Source organism: Mandrillus leucophaeus, unplaced genomic scaffold, assembly GCF_000951045.1.
Source record: "Mandrillus leucophaeus isolate KB7577 unplaced genomic scaffold, Mleu.le_1.0 Scaffold221, whole genome shotgun sequence".
In the NCBI taxonomy this organism is placed as follows: domain Eukaryota; kingdom Metazoa; phylum Chordata; class Mammalia; order Primates; family Cercopithecidae; genus Mandrillus; species Mandrillus leucophaeus.
In genome coordinates this window covers 3,035,176-3,053,309 of record NW_012102266.1, presented here as the reverse complement: position 1 = coordinate 3,053,309, position 18,134 = coordinate 3,035,176, and the positions used below count along the sequence as shown (strand labels likewise).

Below are 18,134 nucleotides of genomic sequence, written 5' to 3'. Positions count from 1 at the left end.
TCTCTCTCTCTCTCTCTCTGTCTTTCTTTTTTTGAGATAGAGTTTCGCTCCTGTTGCCCAGGCTGGAGTACAGTGGCACGATCTTGGCTCATTGCAGCCTCTGCCTCCCGGGTTCAAGCAATTCTTCTGCCTCAGCCTCCCAAGTAGCTGGGATTATAGGCACCTGCCAGCATGCCTGGCTAATTTCTTGTATTTTTTAGTAGAGACGGGATTTCACTCTGTTGGCCAGGGGGTTTTGAACTCCTGACCTCAGATGATCCACCCACCTCGGCCTCCCAAAGTGCTGGGATTACAGGCATGAGCCAGCATGCCTGGCCTAAATGTCCTATCAACTTCTGATTTTGATTGCATCTCAGTGCCTTTACTAAACAAGATAGAATGAAAGGACAATCCATGTTTCCTAATTTAGAGAAATGCTGTGTTTCTTAGTTCTGTACAGCTTATTGGCATATTTGTGAGATGTCTTCTCTCCTCATCCTCTATAACATCTGTGTTATTTTCTCAAACAGTTTTAACCAGCTTATGTGAATTTGCATGATCCTTGCCTCTTGATCAAACAATTCTTTTTGGTTTTGCAGATTACTCTAGAGCTCAGTTAATTTTCTAATTTTAATGAGGAAAATGCATTGGGACAAAGAGACCAAGTAATACACACACACACACACACACATATTTTTTAATGGACTGATATTTTATCTTTCAAAAATGGTACCTGCGACTTCTCAATGCAGTTTGATATTTCTGTATACTGAACTTCCAAAGCAATGAGAAGGTGGCCAAATTCTGCTTTTTCTGTGTCACCTCCTCTTCACAGGGCAATGCATCAGGTACAAAGCAAGAAGAGAAACCAGAAGATTAGTGTGAATATTTTTACACTAAAAGAAAACTCACAACCTCTTTCTTGTTCTTGGACCTTGATTCATGGCTTGTGGCAATTTCTAACTTTACAGACTAAACATTTCTAATTGGTAAATGGATAGTTTGAGTCTGAGATGACTCAGGAAATAAACTTTCCAATTTGGGGTAACTGTTTATGAGTAGATGGCATGTTACTGCTTACCAGCCTTCATGTCTTTGAGGAAAGAATGAAAGCTAAACACATTTCACACTTCATTGAAAGGAAATACTTCTCCTCACATAGACAAAGCAATGAGACAAGGAAATAATTGCCATGCTTATTTGTTACAGCCAAATATATTAAAGATGTTTTTGATGGATCAGGAAAACACTAGCTGTATATTACATGGCTTCAGCTGTAAAACAGGGACAATAAAAACTACTACTTCTTAGTTAAGTTGCTGTAAGGATTACATAGATAATTCACATAAATGGCTCAGTACTGTGTCTGGCATACAGTAATTGGTCAGGAAATGTTAGCTGTTATTGTTTATTATTATTATCACCATCATTTTTTATTCATTCCTGTTAAATGAAATAGCTTCTTTATATAATGTTAAGCTTCAGATTTTACAATTTCATGATGGTTAGCATGTGAGAAATGTCAAGAATTTAAATTAATCTATTAGTTAGTTTTGGCTATCTATTTATGCTTTATCTATTGGAATTATTTAGTGACCATTGAAATATCCTTTTTAAGATTTTACAGCTTCTTTAATGGCTTACACAATATCTTTTAATTATACTACAAATTCATGATTTTTTTTCCTATTCCAAGTCAAACATTTTCTTTTAGCCTTTGATGAGTCAGCAATAGGTGACTTGTCATAGTATACTTAAACAATCTTGATTTTGAAGAATTTAATATTTCCTCATTTGATCTGTCCTGAATTTGAATGATAAACTATTTCCTAAAGTGTTTTTTTGCTGTTATTGTTTATTTGTTTGTTTTAAGATAAATTTGTCTTTTCAAACCATAAAGTTATTATTCAATACATTTGGTTCCCAAATATTGAAAATTTCTTGGTGTGGAAAATGAGTATAACTTCTTAAAATGTCAGCTCCCACCCAGAAAATCACTGCTTTGCTCAAATAATCTGGCTTATTATTACTAATTTCACTAGTTTACCAACAAGCAGGTTGGTGCTTATTTTGTTTGTAATTAAGAAATGGATCAGTGATTTCTAATTTTGTGTCCATTTTTATAATGATTAGATGACATAGTATGACAATTAAACTTCTCCTTCTTACTAAATTCCAGAGGCTGCAGGAGTGCATGTGATTCTCAGGTGCAAACCATTACAGGTGTTACACACCTGGGCCTGGCGTAGGTCCTAGCACATCGCATGTGTTCAATAAATGCCTGTAGGTGGCTTCGCTTGATGATATCAGAGGAACCTTCAACCTGACATATCTAAAACTGAACTCAAAGCTTCCCCTCCCCAGAGGAGGGCTTCTGTGAGTCCCATCTCAGTGAAGGGCTAACAATCCCCATAAGGGGCTAAACCAGAAGCTCCTCCCCTCCCTTAATCCATGTTCAATAGCCAAATCCTGTTGATTCCACATCCTAAAAATCTCCCAGAGCCACTCCACTTCTTACAACCCCATTGCTGCTGCCTTGATCTGTTCACAGTCGCGTCTCCCCTGGCCTCCCTCCAAGAGCCTCCCCTTGCAGCTAGAGTCATTCTTCTAATGCCACTCTGCATCATTTACTAGCTCCATGTTATCCTTGGATGAAGTTCCCTACTACACAATGGCTTATGAAACCCATCACGACTCACCCTCTGTCTCTTTCTCCAGCTGTCCCCTTTCTCTTACCATGAATTAACTTGAACTCCCTAAATGCACCTGGCCATCCCTTACCTGTGGATCCCTCTGGCTGGAACATTCACCCTCTTCTATCTCCTTTGCCAGCCTATCTATTTTCCGAGCTTTTAAATATGTTACTTTACGGTTTTTAGGTTCATTTGCTCAAACATTGACCTGCAAACAGCCTTACATTTTTTTCTATGCATAGTCTAGTTTTTAGAAACCGCTGTGAGATGGTTTCATTTCTTTTCAGCAGATGGAGAAATTGAAGCATTATGTTTAAGAAACTTAGTCATGATTACTAAATTATAAACGTCTTAACAGGCAGTGATAGGGACTGGCTCTGTATTTTATATCCAGCCTTTGCATGGTGCCTAGGATGGAGCAGGCATTCAGTGCATTGAATGACTTATCAAATGAATCTCAGTTTGAGCCTGAGGTACCTCTCTCTTGATTCGATGGAGCTTCTGTTTCATCATTTATTTTCTAGGACAAATGAGGCCAGCTATCTCTGTGTGCCCTCCTCTTCTAGAAGGGAAATATGCCGGGTGAGAGAATGTGGAGGCCTGTATTGCTCTGAATTGTTCTGGTAGATTTCTTTAATATTGGCTGACATAAATGAGAAGGGCTTTTGTTCTTGTGGCAATTGATGATGATTTGCATATTTTAGTAATTTGCAAAACAGTAGCCACCCTGCACCACATAAGAAACACCCCTCTCTCTGGGATCATGGAATTTGGTGACCTGGCTATTGAAATATATGGCTTGTTATGAGCCCCAGTGACAACTGGTACCTAATGGTTGCTGTACTGAAAAGAATTCTGTGTGAGTCATTTCAATGCATTTCTAATTCGGATTTTTTTTTCTTGTAGGTAGTTCTGCAGAAAAAAAAATGGTGATTTCTTTGAACTCATGCCTGAGCTTTATTTGTTTATTATTATGCCAGTGGATTGGGACAGCATCACCTCTGAATCTCGAAGACCCTAATGTGTGTAGCCACTGGGAAAGGTAATGGTTCTGAAAGGAGCCTGACAAAAAATTGCTGAGAAGTTCCCTTATATACTATAATTATCAGTCAGATGTATAAAATTAGAATTTGCGAAGAGATTGTGAAATTACTTTTATGTAAAAATCATTAGTCATAGCTAGCAAATTAGGTAGTGTTAGTCCCCTTAGTCTTACAGTGTATATATTATGTGAAAAAAATCTTGACATATCTAATTCTAATGCAAGTGCAATTGTAAGATTCAGGGAAAGCATTAATAGAGCTATTAAAAGATCTTCCTAAGGTCTTGTTTCTGATTTGAATTTGCATTAATTTTGGGGAGCTGGACTTATGCATGGGAACCCATGAGTAAGAAGTGGAAAGCAGCATGAGATACTGTACTAAAGTATTGAAATGTATGGGATTTAAAAGAATTTTGCTGTAGATGGCTTGAAAAGGGAGACCTGATTTTGGGGTAAACTGGCAAGGCTGCATAGAGGTAGTGTCCCCTGAGATGCTCTTGAAGAACTGAATAAGGTGAGTGGGTTGCAATGGTTGGAAGGGGATCTCGGAAAGGGAGGCCGTTTGAAATCAGTGCCATGTGGACCACCGAGAACTGTGCACAACCAGAACAGAGTTAGAACTGTATTTCAGGAGGGTATGATTATATGAAGGCAGATGATGTAATGTCCAGATATGAGCAATTTGCAGTAAAAAGTACAAAACAGTAGGTCATCCTCCAGGACCTTATAGTCCCTTTTGGAACACAAAAATAGTACAAACCCATCCAACGATATTGCAGTACAATCAAGTCCAGTGGGCTCTGCTGTAATGTGCTACTTGACTTTCCCAGAAATTATCTTTATCCAAAAAGTAAATGCAAGTGTTTTAAACAAAGAGAAGATGTTAAGTACTTGAGGGTAATATGTATTTTTAATAGCTGTAAGTACAATTATATCAGACTCTTGATCTTCAGCACCATGATTAGCAAACCACAGAGTACACATTCTAATCACCTTTGTCCCCCACTGTTAGGACGCACAAAGCCCAGAGCCTCTCAAGCACAGCAGTGGTATTATTCTGGGGACACGCTGGTTTCTCACTCAGCATTATTTTTGGTGAGGGCTTATCCCTACCTCCATTGGTAGTGTTACAAGCAGGGTAATTAAAACATAATTACCTGATTAGTCAATGGAGATATATATTATTATGAAACTTTAAGCTGTACAGAGAATATATGTATATAATAAAGTTCTATATATTTGTGGTATTAACTACATTATACAGAATTTAAGCAGAAGGACTTCCTATTAGTTCTCTTTATAAGATTTACAGCACTTCCCATAAACCATTTCATCAAGAAAATATATAATAAATACTTATTAAAGTCATAAAAATGAATCAGCGGCTACATGAATGGGTACACGTCAAATTTAGTAAAGGAAGAGACCATTGGTGGCTGAACTTCTTGGAGGGATGATAGATTTGGGATGGGAGGAAAAGTCAAATTTGTGAGATGCTGTGAAACAAGAATCAACAGATCTTGATAATACATTGAGGAAGTGAAGGAAGCAGAGAAGACTAGGATTTAGCACTTGCTGCGTGAAGTAATCCAGATGTCATTGCGCATATGGAAAAATAAAAGAGAGAGCTGATTTGAAAGGGAAGGGGTTAGTGTGGGTTTGCCATGTTGGGTTTATAAAATCAATGTAAAATATGGGCCTAGAAGTATTTGGGAATATAGATTTGGGACTATCCAGCATGATGAGATGGGAGATGTGAATAGATGAACTCATGTGAGATGTGAACAGATGAACTCTCTGAGGGAAATACTATAAGAGAAAAAAAGGTTGGGTGTGTGGTGGCTCACACCTGTAATCCCAGCACCTTGGGAGGCCGAGGTAGGTAGATCACTTGAGGCCAGGATTTCGAGACCAGCCTGGCCAACATGGCAAAGCCCCATCTCTACTAAAAATACAAAAAGCCGAGCGTGGTGGTGCATGCCTGTAATCCCAGCTACTAGAGAGGCTGAGGCACAAGAGTCACTTGAACTCAGGAGGTGGAGGCTGTAGTCAGCTGAGATCATGCCACTGCACTCCAGCCTGGGTGACAGAGCAAGACCCTGTCTCCCCCATCCCCCCCCAAAAAAAAGAGAGAGAGAGAAAACAATTTCAAGGCTTCAAATAATCCAGCACCCACTTATAAATACACATTTTGTCCTGCTTCCTTGGTCAGCAGTTGATCAGAGCTGCCAATGCATAATTGCATTGTTTGGCTCACCACTGATAATTCTCACTGTCTAAAACACTGCCTTGCATGTGGCATGTGTTCAATAAATAATTGTTGAATGAGTGAGTTCATCTTCTGATAGGAAATGAAATGACTAAATATGTACAACAATGTGGGAGGGGCATGGAGAGTGAGAAAGACAGACAGACAAGGGGCACATTAATCTCTAAACCTAATAGAACCCAACAACTGTACAAGTGATTAGTGCAAACTATAAAATGCTGACTAAGGGGGAGGGAAATTGAATGTGAACAAACAGGAAAATGATGAACAAATTTTCCAGTTTTTTAAAAATGTACTACCAGGAAGAAGGGTTGACAGCTGTAATCTTCTTTTTGATATATTTTCTGTTGTAAGACTAGATAATGATTTCTAGAAGAAAGGTAAAAGAAAGTAGAATTGTTCTGGCAAGAATTTGGACTGGTGTAGAAGATAAATTAAAATGATCAAATAAAGGCACAGGTGACAGGTTTGTCTAGTATTTTCAAAAATGGAAATGGGCTTGAACTGAAATGGGGAGAGGAAGGTGAGTTCCAAGGGCATAATTCTGGTAGTAGGGCTCATTTTAAGCTCTTCCTATGCTAAAAACCACCTGTACCCAATGGCTCAGAATCATGCAATCACCTGGAGGTTACCTCTGAGTGTGGTTTGCAGAGCTGAGGCATGAACTTGTTAGAAATGCAGACTCTCAGGTCCCACCCCAGACCTACTAAATCGAAATCTGCATTTTAACAAGATCCCAGGGAGATTTCTCTGCATATTCAAGTTTGAGAAGCATTAAACAAAAATACTTCCATCAATGACTTCTAGCTGCATCCCAATTGATATCTGAATATTTTGAAATAGAGATGTGCCTTGTTTTAATGCAGCAATTGTGATTGGAAATTGTACATAAAATGAAATGAGAGAAAATGAAATCATTTAAATACTCAAGGGGTGTTTATGATTAAAGGAACTCTGTACAGCATCTTTTTGGAAAATGAATTACTCTAGAAATCATCTATTCCTTCTCCTAACCTTCTTTCTGTAGTCTGTGCATTTGAGCTTTTCCATTCAGTGGGGTTTCTTCTAAAGAAGGTACAAGTGAAGAGAAACCACACTTTGCCCAAACCTTCAATTACTAACACAGAAGGGAGAGTAATTGAATCAGCAGTCCTGAAGCAAGCAGAGATAAGAAATGAAGATTATTACCATATCTGATTAAAGTAACAAGATAATTTAGGCAGGTAAAATGTAATTAACCACTTTGGAATGTGCCCAAGTGATAATGGCTTCCTCCCCTTATTCTCCATCTCCTCCCCCACTCACCGGTTCTTTGACCTTAAATTAAAACTTGCTGGGGTTTTCCCCAGGTAACACTTAATAGATTAAAATCACGGCGATGGTATGTTTTCAGTATGTTTGAGAAGATTAAACAAATAAACAGGAAATAAAGAGTTTTGCTTCTGAAGGCTGAAAGTTGTGTAGAATTAGGATCAGATTGTTAAAATTCCACTTTCCCACTCTTTGTCTGTTTTAGAAGCTTTAAATGTTCTATAGTGATGTTTGAGAGACGATGGGGCAGGACAGTGTCTGAGGGTGTCAGTGTTACTGCTGACTCTATGTGGAAACTCAGTGTTGCTCCTTGTCAATTAAAGTGGGATTGGACCAGATAATAGAGGAGGTACCCTCATACTCTGTGACTTCAGGAGCAGCTGCTGGTGAATATGGCAGTATGGAGTGTTAGCAGAGAAGCTAATTAAGTTCCAGCAGCCGCCTAAGCACTGGCCAAAGCGGCGGTGATAAAGACCAGAGGAGGCAGGCCCATTCTTGCAGACACTTGCCTTCATGATTCAAACACATCGCTTCCAGATAATGGACCCCTTGAAGAGTGACAACTTAATTGCCTAATGATTGGTGGGTATTGAGCAAATTAGGTGTAGTCACTTAAAAGTATTTGGCAGTCATAATTTGAAGACTGTACTAACATGGAAAAATGCTTATGATATACTCAAGTTAAAAAAGAATGTTTTAGAAATATGTGCATGGCGTGATTATTGTAATGTAAGAATTTAGAAATACCTTCAACCAAAAACTAAAACTTCCTGGAAATTGTAAAGAAGCACAACAACACGCTATTGGTGGTTATGTGAGAGCTGTGGAATTCTCTCTCCTGCTCTCTTTTTTAAAAATGTGTTTTCCATATTCCATAGTGTGATTATAATACCTTTACAAATGAAAAAAATGAAAAAAGTATATAGAAGGAAAAATAGTGTGTAAGAAACAACAGAAAAGAAATTCATGTTGAAATGGCTTGGTACCTTTCTCCTATAAGCTTAAGTGGAAGCTTCAGTTTCTGACCGATGATAATTAGGCAGGTAATTATTATCGGTCAGAAAGAAGCTTCCACTTAAGTTTATATAGTAATTTAACTATAGTTAAATTAGTTGAACTGTAGTTTAAAATAGTTAAATTAGTAGAACTATAGTTTAATATAGTTCAAAATAATTTATATGCAGTCAGTTCTGTGTTGGGTTTGAGTGTCAAAATAATTTTAATGAGTAGAGCCAAGATTGAGGACAAATACTCAAAACATAATGAATTTTATACTCCTATTTCCCCCAAGCTATATATATTTCTCCATGGAAAGCTATATCGTATTACATTCAGCATTTAAATATTGGCCTCTCATTAGGCTGAGAGCTCCTTGAGGGCAGGAATTGCTCAATAAATGTTTGTTGAATTGGAACCCTAAATACTTTGATTGTCCTTTTAATAAAAGAGCTATTGGTGAGCAGCAAGTGACAAGAAGAGGAAATTCATGTACTCCAACATTCCCTGTCATTTAAAAACTCTTTTTGGTTCCTAGAAATCAGTGAAAACATTTTACATGTTGGCTTATGGAATTGGTTCTTCCCTCCACATCAAATAGAACTGGCCAGGATGCATTTATTGATAACTTTTGCACTCCGAGGCACACAGACTTGAATATCATAACATGGCCTTTGAAATTTTCTGGAAACTCTGTATCAGCTCTAGTTCCAACAAATGAATTTAGTTCAGCTAAATTAGTACTGTAGAGACTGGTTGAATAAGTGTTTTCTCCCAACTGGCATTAATTTAGAGTGGTTTCTTTTTTGTTCTTACAGCACATGTGGGAAGTTGCTCTATTTTGCTCATAGGTGATGTAGGACTGTACCTATACACCAGTTGTATACACAGAGGACATTCATTCACTTTGTTCTCCACTAGAAATGGAACAGAGATATAATGCTGTAGGCCTTAGGATTCAGCTCTTTACAAGCAGCTGGATTGAAAGTGTCAACTTTAAACAATGAGAGTTAGAAAATAGGATTAAGTATTGAGTTTATTCAGCACACAATTTGAGGACAGCCATACAGAAAACAGACTTCAAAGGACTGGGCTCAGTTTTCCCAAGTGGGGAAGTTAAAGTTTCACCTATATAGGCAGAAACAGAGAAGTTTAATAAGGTTCAACATTTTCCATAGAAAGCCAGTACATATGTTACAGTGATTTGATTGATTACAGTTTGCTACATTTCAAGGAAGATTGCTTTAACATTTCATGAGGAAGGGTAATGATCTGAGGGGGTCTATCTCTGATGCCATTTGGTTATTTCTAATCATTTATAGGAAAAAGAAGTTGCAGCTACTTGCTGCATGACTCAGGCCACATAGTTATATTCCTCTCAAGGCTCAAAATAATTTAAAGTTCCAACAGCTTTAAATTTGAATTATTTAATTTCACAGGAGGAAGAAATATTGGTAAGGAAGTCTTAGAACCTCAGGACACTGCTAGGGGTCTGAAGAAAATACTGATAGCTTAATGTGATATGTCATTCCAAGAATATTAATATTTTAGCAGGGGCCTCTTGCTTTACCCAAAAGGAGTTACATCATAGCATGCAGGTATTTGCACACCACACTGTATCCTCATCTGAACTTATTTTTGCAGGTAGCAATGGGTAACATCTGTTGGAGGGAGAAAGAAACAGTCATCAAAAGTATATGTTAGAAATTCAGTATGCTAAATAAGAGGGGATCTTCAACACCTTCTCTGACTCCTTTTATTTTAAAATGTGATCATGAGGACCCGGGGAAGTGAGGCTATCCGCTGAACATCTCCCAGTTTCTGTACTCAGTGTCAGTACAGAATTATAACCCTGCCTTCTTCTAGTCCAGTGCTTTTTTCAATAGAGCCTGTTTTATTTGCCCAACATTTATGGAGGGTCACTAAATTTACCTAGAAATAAATTGCAATATCGCAAAGAATGAAATATACAAAACTATGAATAGTACGATTACTTCATGACTGTCCTATTGAAGCCTAATATATAATGACGACCAGAGACCAGCTGCAGAAAGAAAACCCACTGTTTGTGAGGCTAGCACCACACAGCTTTTGAAATCAGAAGGTTCTGTCTAACCTGAATTCTTCATGCTGACATTTTAACTTCCTTCCTTCCTATTAGTGAACTTGGGCTGTTGATTTGCAGCAAGTGAATCGGTGATTATGGCCTATTTTGTTTGTTTGTCTGAATTAAAGATTTTAGTGAAAATCTTTAAGAGAATAAATTGTTTGGAGAAGATTATCCACATTTTCTTATAGGCAGACGCTAAGCTCTTTAGCATGTAATAGACTGTTTAAAACGAAGAAGTCTGCAGTTGAACAGTGAGAATTCTTCATATTTCATGGATGTTTTCCACCCACGTTCTTAGGCCCGTAGGCTTGTATGTTTTCACTCTAACAGGAACCTGTTAGTGAAAATGTATTGGAAAACAGACTATTTAAGTAGTAGCAAACTGTTGGTATGATTATTTTAGGCTAATTGTCTCAGCCATATGTTTAGAACCAGGTTTAAAGACTACTTTATAGTATTTATTCAGTTGTTATGTACTGTATGGTCTTCCATTGCCTGAAAGCAAATTATTCTGAGTTCCAACTAGAGAAAAATATGTTCTTTCTGATATTTTAAGAATCAGTAGCAAAATGTACTGTATTACTTTACTTGAATTGTTTCTTTGCTGAGTAACATAACCTTCTGTGAATGATCTTTGTTATCCTTTGAGCCCTGGGATAAAAGGAGGAATTAAAGGCAGAAAAACAGAGTGGTGTTTTTAAATTTGGGAATATTAGGGTTTATAGTGAATAGTAAAATAGGATTTTCTTTAAAATTTACAGCATGAATCATTGTCTTTTAAATATATTGTTAAAATTGATCCTTTTGGGGTTCTAGTTTAAATAAAAACCCATAAAAGCATGGAAATTCTCTGTTAAAAGTCATTATGGAGTTGCAAATGGAGATAATTTAGCTTACAAACTTTTAAATACATAGTATATTATTAATTTAAAAAAGAGAAATACTGATTTCTTATTTTTCCATTTCTTTTCAGCTACTCAGTGACTGTGCAAGAGTCATACCCACATCCCTTTGATCAAATTTACTACACGAGCTGCACTGACATTCTAAACTGGTTTAAATGCACGCGGCACAGGTAATAGAAGCTCAGACATGTTTATGAGTTTGGCTAACTGGGAATAGATTCTAATACAGAGATACTAATGACAGCAGAAAGTGCATCCATTAATTCAGTGAATAGGTATTGAGGGCTTGCTACTGTCTTATCTTTGTGCCAAATCACAGGGGATATAGAAAAGCAGAAAGGTAGCCCATGCCCTAAAGGAGCTTACAGCCTAACTGAAGAGAAAGTGTCTGCTGTTTATCATCATTTGTTAACAAGAATTCATCTAGCCTCCGTGTTGCACATAACTGGGGGAGACACTGTTACCTATGGACAGCAGCAGATGTCAAGCAATTTGTATCTTAGCATATGTTTCCAATTAAACATCTGACTCAATTTAGGCTAACTTAAATTTGACCCTTAAGTAAAACAAGACATATTTTTTTTTTCTATAAATGTGAACACAGAAACAAAACTAAAATATAATTAAATATTAATGTTAATATAGAAGGGAACTCGGATGCCCTAATTTTATTAGTAGTATACTAACATTTATAGTGTATGAGTTATGTGTTGAGTGTAGCATCTGCTGATTTGTACTGCACTAAATGATGTTATGCTCAATGTCATTTCTTCACACAAGCTGGCCTTGGCCACGCTGTGTAAATTAGCATTTCCCACCTGTCACATTCTATTCCCTGACTGAGGCTTTATTTTTCTTCACAGCATGTAATCATTACCTGCCATTATATGATCTAATCATTTGTTTAATGCATGTCCTTACTTTAACAAATTCAGCCAGATCTGTCTTCCCCAGTAAAATGTAAGTTCCTTGAGAGCAAGGGATTTGTATTGTTTTGCTCTCTGCTCATTCCCAATGTCTAGAACAGTGCCCAGGATATAGTAAGTGCTCAATAAACACATGCTGTGTAAATGAATCCATGAATAAATGGCGCTTTAGTTAAATGGAGAGATCTTATGTCTCTTAGCCTTCTATATTATAGTAGGATGAGACTGCCCTAAGGTTTTTAAGGGAATTCTCTGAATTCTTCCTTTAAAACATACATAAGTGAATGATGCTTAGGTGGGTATCATATATGAATTAATCAATACTTTTCAACATATTTTAGGATAAGTGAAAGAGGGAAATCATGAACCTACTGACCCCTTCAAATAAAGCATAGATTAGCTTCAATTGGGCATCTTAATATCTTCTTAGCAAATTGATGAGTTAGTATTATATTGGTCTAGACGTGTATTCCATATTTCTTCATAACTAGTTTGAAAGACTTTGCTTTTCAGATCTTTATTATGTTTAATAGCTAATATTTCCCTCTCTATAGAGTCAGTTATCGGACAGCCTATCGACATGGGGAGAAGACTATGTATAGGCGCAAGTCTCAATGTTGTCCTGGATTTTATGAAAGCGGGGAAATGTGTGTCCGTAAGTAAGACTTTCACCCCTTTGAGATTCGCTTGTTTTTCCCAGTGCTTGTTTGGTTCCGTTAATGGCAGCTGAGACGGAGGCCTGGGGAGGTGGGTGTCTTGGAACATTCCTTTTTTCTCTGGTTGCTACTTTTCCTTGGCTTGTGTAATGAAGGAAGCATTAACTCTGTCCTCCTGTCCTATCCAAAGTCTCCAAATGAATATTGCTTAAGGAGAAAAGAGCTGTTACAGAAAGCTGATTCAAGGCCGGAGGTGGTGATGTAAATTACAATTCTTCAATGGATGTCTCATTGGAAATTGGTCAGGACTCACTGGACTTGGGTCACAGAAGAGAACAGAGACCTAACTTTCCTGCAGCTGACCCAAGTCAACTTCCGAGAGGCCAGCATATTCTTTTCTGGTGCATAGAATGATGAGTCTTATTAAATGTAGAGGAGTTTTCACATTAAAAAATGACAGTAAGTCTGCATCACAAAATAGAACTTCTTTTCATTGTCATTTTCCCTCTTCTCTCCCCTCCTCACTTCACCAATTCATTCTGAGATGTCTTGAGAGAAGTTTGGTACCTTATGACACACTTCAGAGAATCCTAGAATATGAGATGCATGTGAGATGCAGTTTGCAATTGAGATTTCCTACTATTGTGTATAGGTCACTTAGCAGAGAGATCATTAAAGATGATTTTATTCGACTATTCTAGCTCAACACACGGCTAGAGGGACAACTCTGCTTTCTGAGTTGAGACGCTGATGTTGAGTAGCATAGAGACAAGGTTCTGCTGTAATTTGGAGGCCCCAGGAGTGACTGGATAGATCTCAGCTTAAGAATCTGGAGAGCCTAGTGATATCACTGGTTCTACCATCACTTGGCTGGGTGGCCTCAGATAAACCATTTATACCTCTTTGAGTTTCCTTTGCTGTCTCAGAGATAGTACTTGGGATAGTACATGTCTCACCTTCCTTCTAACCCCTGGATTCTATTCTGTATGCAGACAGGGGCAGCTCCTTAGCTTGGATTCAGAGTCAGGGCTATATTTAATAATACATGTTCATAGAAAGAAAAATTAGAATATGTAACTAAGAAAAAAAGAAGAAAATAAAAATACATTGTGATTATCTTTCCTGGTCAGTAATTATACTTCCGTAACATATTGCAAATGTCAGTATATTATTGTATCATAAATATTTGTTCAATCAATCTCAGCTGTTGAATATTCACACAATTTCCAAGTTTTACCTATAGTAAACTACTCTAAAGGACATCATTGTGGTTAAATAATTGTTCATATCCTTCATTAAGTAAAGATAAATTCCTAGCAGTAGTATTGCTGGATTAGAAGTGTACATATTTTAAAACTTTTGGTATGTTTCTAATTTAAATACCCACCAGCGGTAAACGAGAATGCATTTTTGCTTATACCCTGCGCCAATTTTCCTTTCACTAATTTTTTCTTAGTTTGCATGTCTTTGATTAATAATGATGCTGAATAAGAAAAATTATGTGTTTATAATCAAACATCTTAGAGAATAATCATGAGCAGATCTCAGTGGCCCAGGCTGATAGGAAATTTTCAAAAGAAAGCAGCGTGGAGTGCACACAGTGGTGGGTACTGGGAAGGCCTGGCCACTCAGGCTGGCCACTGCCCAGAGGCCTTCAGTGACATTATCTTGATGCCTTTTCCTGGGTTCAACCTTACAAGCAAGCACAACCATCGACATACCGAGAGAGTACTTCTGTCTCCCAGCACACATTTCTATTAACCCAGGTCATAGAATTTGTATATGAAGCCAGGATGCTATTTTCCTAAGTCATACAGAACTTGGAAAGGTCCTTGTGCCTGTCTTCTGGCCATCCCTTCTCTCCTTGAAGACCTGGCATGTGGGATGCTAGACTTTACTGGCAAGCTGGTGGGTGAGTGTAGATCCAAGCAAGCTCAGTTAGAGAGACAGCTTCAGTGTTTCCTGGCATCAGCCGCATAATTCAACACCTCTGTTTCTTAACTCAGTAGTACAGTCCTTCTTAGAAAGTTAGGCAATTCCACTAGCACTATCACGCCCGAAATTACATGGGTAAAAGTAAGTTTTCTTTCCTGCTAGACAGCTTGCAAAGCATTCCCCAAATTGCTTGAATGGACACCTCTAGCATTTGCCTCAAAAATTCTCCTTTTTTCTAGGCCTCTTGTTGACCAACTACCCCTGAGACTGCAGCATTTTTTCCTTTAGATATGCTAATATATTTAATCAATTTGCAGTCTAGTCTCACTGGCCTGGGAGCTGTTGGTCTCTAGTCTCTAAAATATTTTGTGTCTCTCCACTCTGACGTCTTGATTTCATTGCTTCACCCCGCCTAACAATTGTTAACGCTTTCTTGTTCTTGGGGGTGCCTCCCAGTGACTTTTCTGTACTCTTCACAGCTGGCACAAGTGAGGCAACCTTGTGGATAAGGGAACAAAGAATACAAGATTCTTGGTTGTGTTTTCATAGTCTCTTTTTCTACCAAGTTTTGCTGCCAGACAGGTAACACGGTCACCTTTTTTAACTGTTTCCAGTTACCAAAATAAACACAGGAATCAGTCATAATTTTAAGTTAATTCTTGGTACTTTACCTCGAAGGCAAACAGGATGATTTAATGCAGATACCTGTATTTGAAACAAGTTTCTTTTATGTACTCAAGTAGCACCTTCAGGAGAGCAAATCCTGTCTTCCCCTCCCTCCTCACCTCTGTTTCATCCTGCCTCACCCTCTCCTCCATGATAGATCCCACTGTAGACGGTCATTCTGGAGGCTTGACATGGAACAGCCAGCTGCCCCACCCTCTTTCCACAGCTTTCTGTGGTTTCGTGTGGGGACCTGGCCAGCTGTCTTCACTATCATGTGTTAGTGCCATGTCCTTTTGGTTCTCATCTTCCCCTCACCCACCCCTCCCACTTTCAGAGATCAGAATACTTCACAATGAAGTAGCTCTTCATTAGAAAATTGTCAGGGATATGTATGCTAAAGAGTCATCTTCTCAGGGCCGGGCATGGTGGCTCATGCCTGCAATCCTAGCACTTTGGGAAGCTAAGGTGGGAGGATACGTTGAGCCCAGGCATTTGAGACCAGCATGGGCAACATAGGGAGACCCCGTCTCTTAAAAAAAAAAAAAAAAAAAAAAGTCATCTTCTCTAGGCTCCAGAGACTTTGCTGGAGAGTGGGCTGCCAGTTCAGAGTCAGCTGTGGTTGAGGAAGGGGAGCTGAGTGGCCTCCAGGAGCCAGGCTCACCTTGTGAAGAAGTCCATGGAATAGTGTCTGTCTCAGAACCATAAGGATAGCTTGTAGATGTCACCAGGATGATGGTAGGACCATACAGCTTAGTTTAACTTGTTTTGGGAGGAAAGCAGGTTTCTATTCTACTTGTCCATATAAAGGAAGTCATTGTTCCTTTATCGTAGTCATTTCCTCTTTCACAGGAGAAATCAGACTCAACACAGTGGATTCAATTCAATTGAATAAAACATGCATTGATTGACCTACAGTGTAAAAACCGGTGGGCTAGACTCTAAAGATTATGTGTATGTGTGTATATATATGTGTATATATGTATATATATGTGTATAATATATATTATGTGTGTGTATATATATAATATATATGAGCCAGACATACTTTCTACCATCAAAGAGTTTTGCAGTTTAAGTATCTTTTTTAATGGATTTCAGACAACAACAAAGTCATAGTTAACTTTATTGTGTGCTTACTATGTACCAGGCACATACATTATCTTATAAAATTTCTAAAACATTATGAGGCAGATATAATCATACCCCTGTTAAAGATGAGGAAAATGAGGCTTTGACAAATTAAATAACATTTTTAGTCTGATCAATTGGTGGTGGGTGGTAGAGGATGATGCAGATATTTCTGATAAATAGAGAATAAGATACTTTACCTAAATAAAAGAAATGAAATTGGCAGAGTAGCTTATGAACCAAGGATTATCCAACTCCTGTCCATGTCACATGTCAAGAAATTCTCAGCTGCATCTCATTACATGACTTCAAAGATTAAAAAAAAATGTGTTAAATAATTTTGCCTTGAAAACAAAAGTCAAGAAAATTCTCTGTTCTCTATGTTCAATTCTCTCTCTCTTTTTAAGGTGACTAAAATCAATAACAATCTTTTTTCTTTTGAAATTGGATTTTTAAAAGGTTCTTGAAAACAAAGAACTTTGGAGAAATTAAGTAAATAGATCTTACAAATGCGGTGATTCTGTCTACATCAACCAGAGGATTGATCGCTGAACTTACAGGCATCGTTGGTGGATATTCAAGATTGTTGTTACTGCTGCAGTTTCTTCACTTTTGGGAAATATAGCAAGGCAGCCTAGTCAGGTGCTCCTGCCTTCTCTGTACTGTCAAGGTTCCAGGGAAAAGGACAGTAGCTCAGAAAGATCCTGAAGATTTTAAGTTTCACATGAATACATGGGTGGCATCCTGGAGTTAGTCCTTCATGTAAATTCACATGGAAACTGTCCCAGGATGAGGCTCTCATTTCATGTTTATGTGCAATAGAAGCAGCAGGTGGTCACTGAATGGCTCTTCATTCTGTCAGCTGTGGAGATTCTTGGAGAAAAAAAAAACCTAGTTTTCTTGTGTGTAGAGCATGATGAAGAGACTGGCTCTGCTTCTGATTGGAATGAGCACACAAAACTTTTGGAGAGGCTGTTAAAATACAGATTCTGATTTCATGGGTCCAGAGTGGGGCCCAAAGGTACACATTTCTACTGAACCCTCAGGCTGTGTGGAAGCTGCTGGTCCACAGGGCAGACTTTGAGTAACAAGGCTGTCTGTCCGAAAGACCAATGCATGTCGTCAGGCAGGAAAGACCACGGTAGACAGTGTGGGCAACAGTGTGGTTAGGAGCCTTTTCTTAGAATGTGTTTAGAAAAAAAGAAAGGATTGGACATTTTTTAATTAAAATATTACTAGGACAGGAAGAAATCTGTGATTCCTTGATGTGGTTTTACTTTGTTTATAAATTTAATTAAACTCTAAATTTGTTCATCCTTCAAGATTAATATTCTTGCCTCTAATCTGTGTTAAGAATTTAGACGCGTTTCATTATTTTTAATTTGGAGATTTTTCTTTTATTTCAAGTGTTTTTTTTAAGGAACACCTAGTGTTTGGTTATATGAATAAGTTATTTAGTGGTGAATTCTGAGATTTTGGTGCACCCATCACCCAAGTAATGTACACTGTACCCAATGT

At 38.0% G+C, this 18,134-nt stretch overlaps 1 protein-coding gene across 1 annotated transcript in view; it reads left to right on the top strand.

Moving 5' to 3' along the window:
* Positions 1-18,134, top strand: part of MEGF10 (multiple EGF-like-domains 10) — a 169,036-nt gene that overhangs the window by 37,738 nt on the left and 113,164 nt on the right. Inside the window, exons 3-5 of the mRNA XM_011981200.1 lie at positions 3,579-3,714; positions 11,374-11,475; positions 12,786-12,886. Coding sequence (XP_011836590.1) covers positions 3,599-3,714; positions 11,374-11,475; positions 12,786-12,886 — 319 coding nt within the window. The 5' untranslated portion in view covers positions 3,579-3,598. The remainder of the gene's footprint in view (positions 1-3,578; positions 3,715-11,373; positions 11,476-12,785; positions 12,887-18,134) is intronic.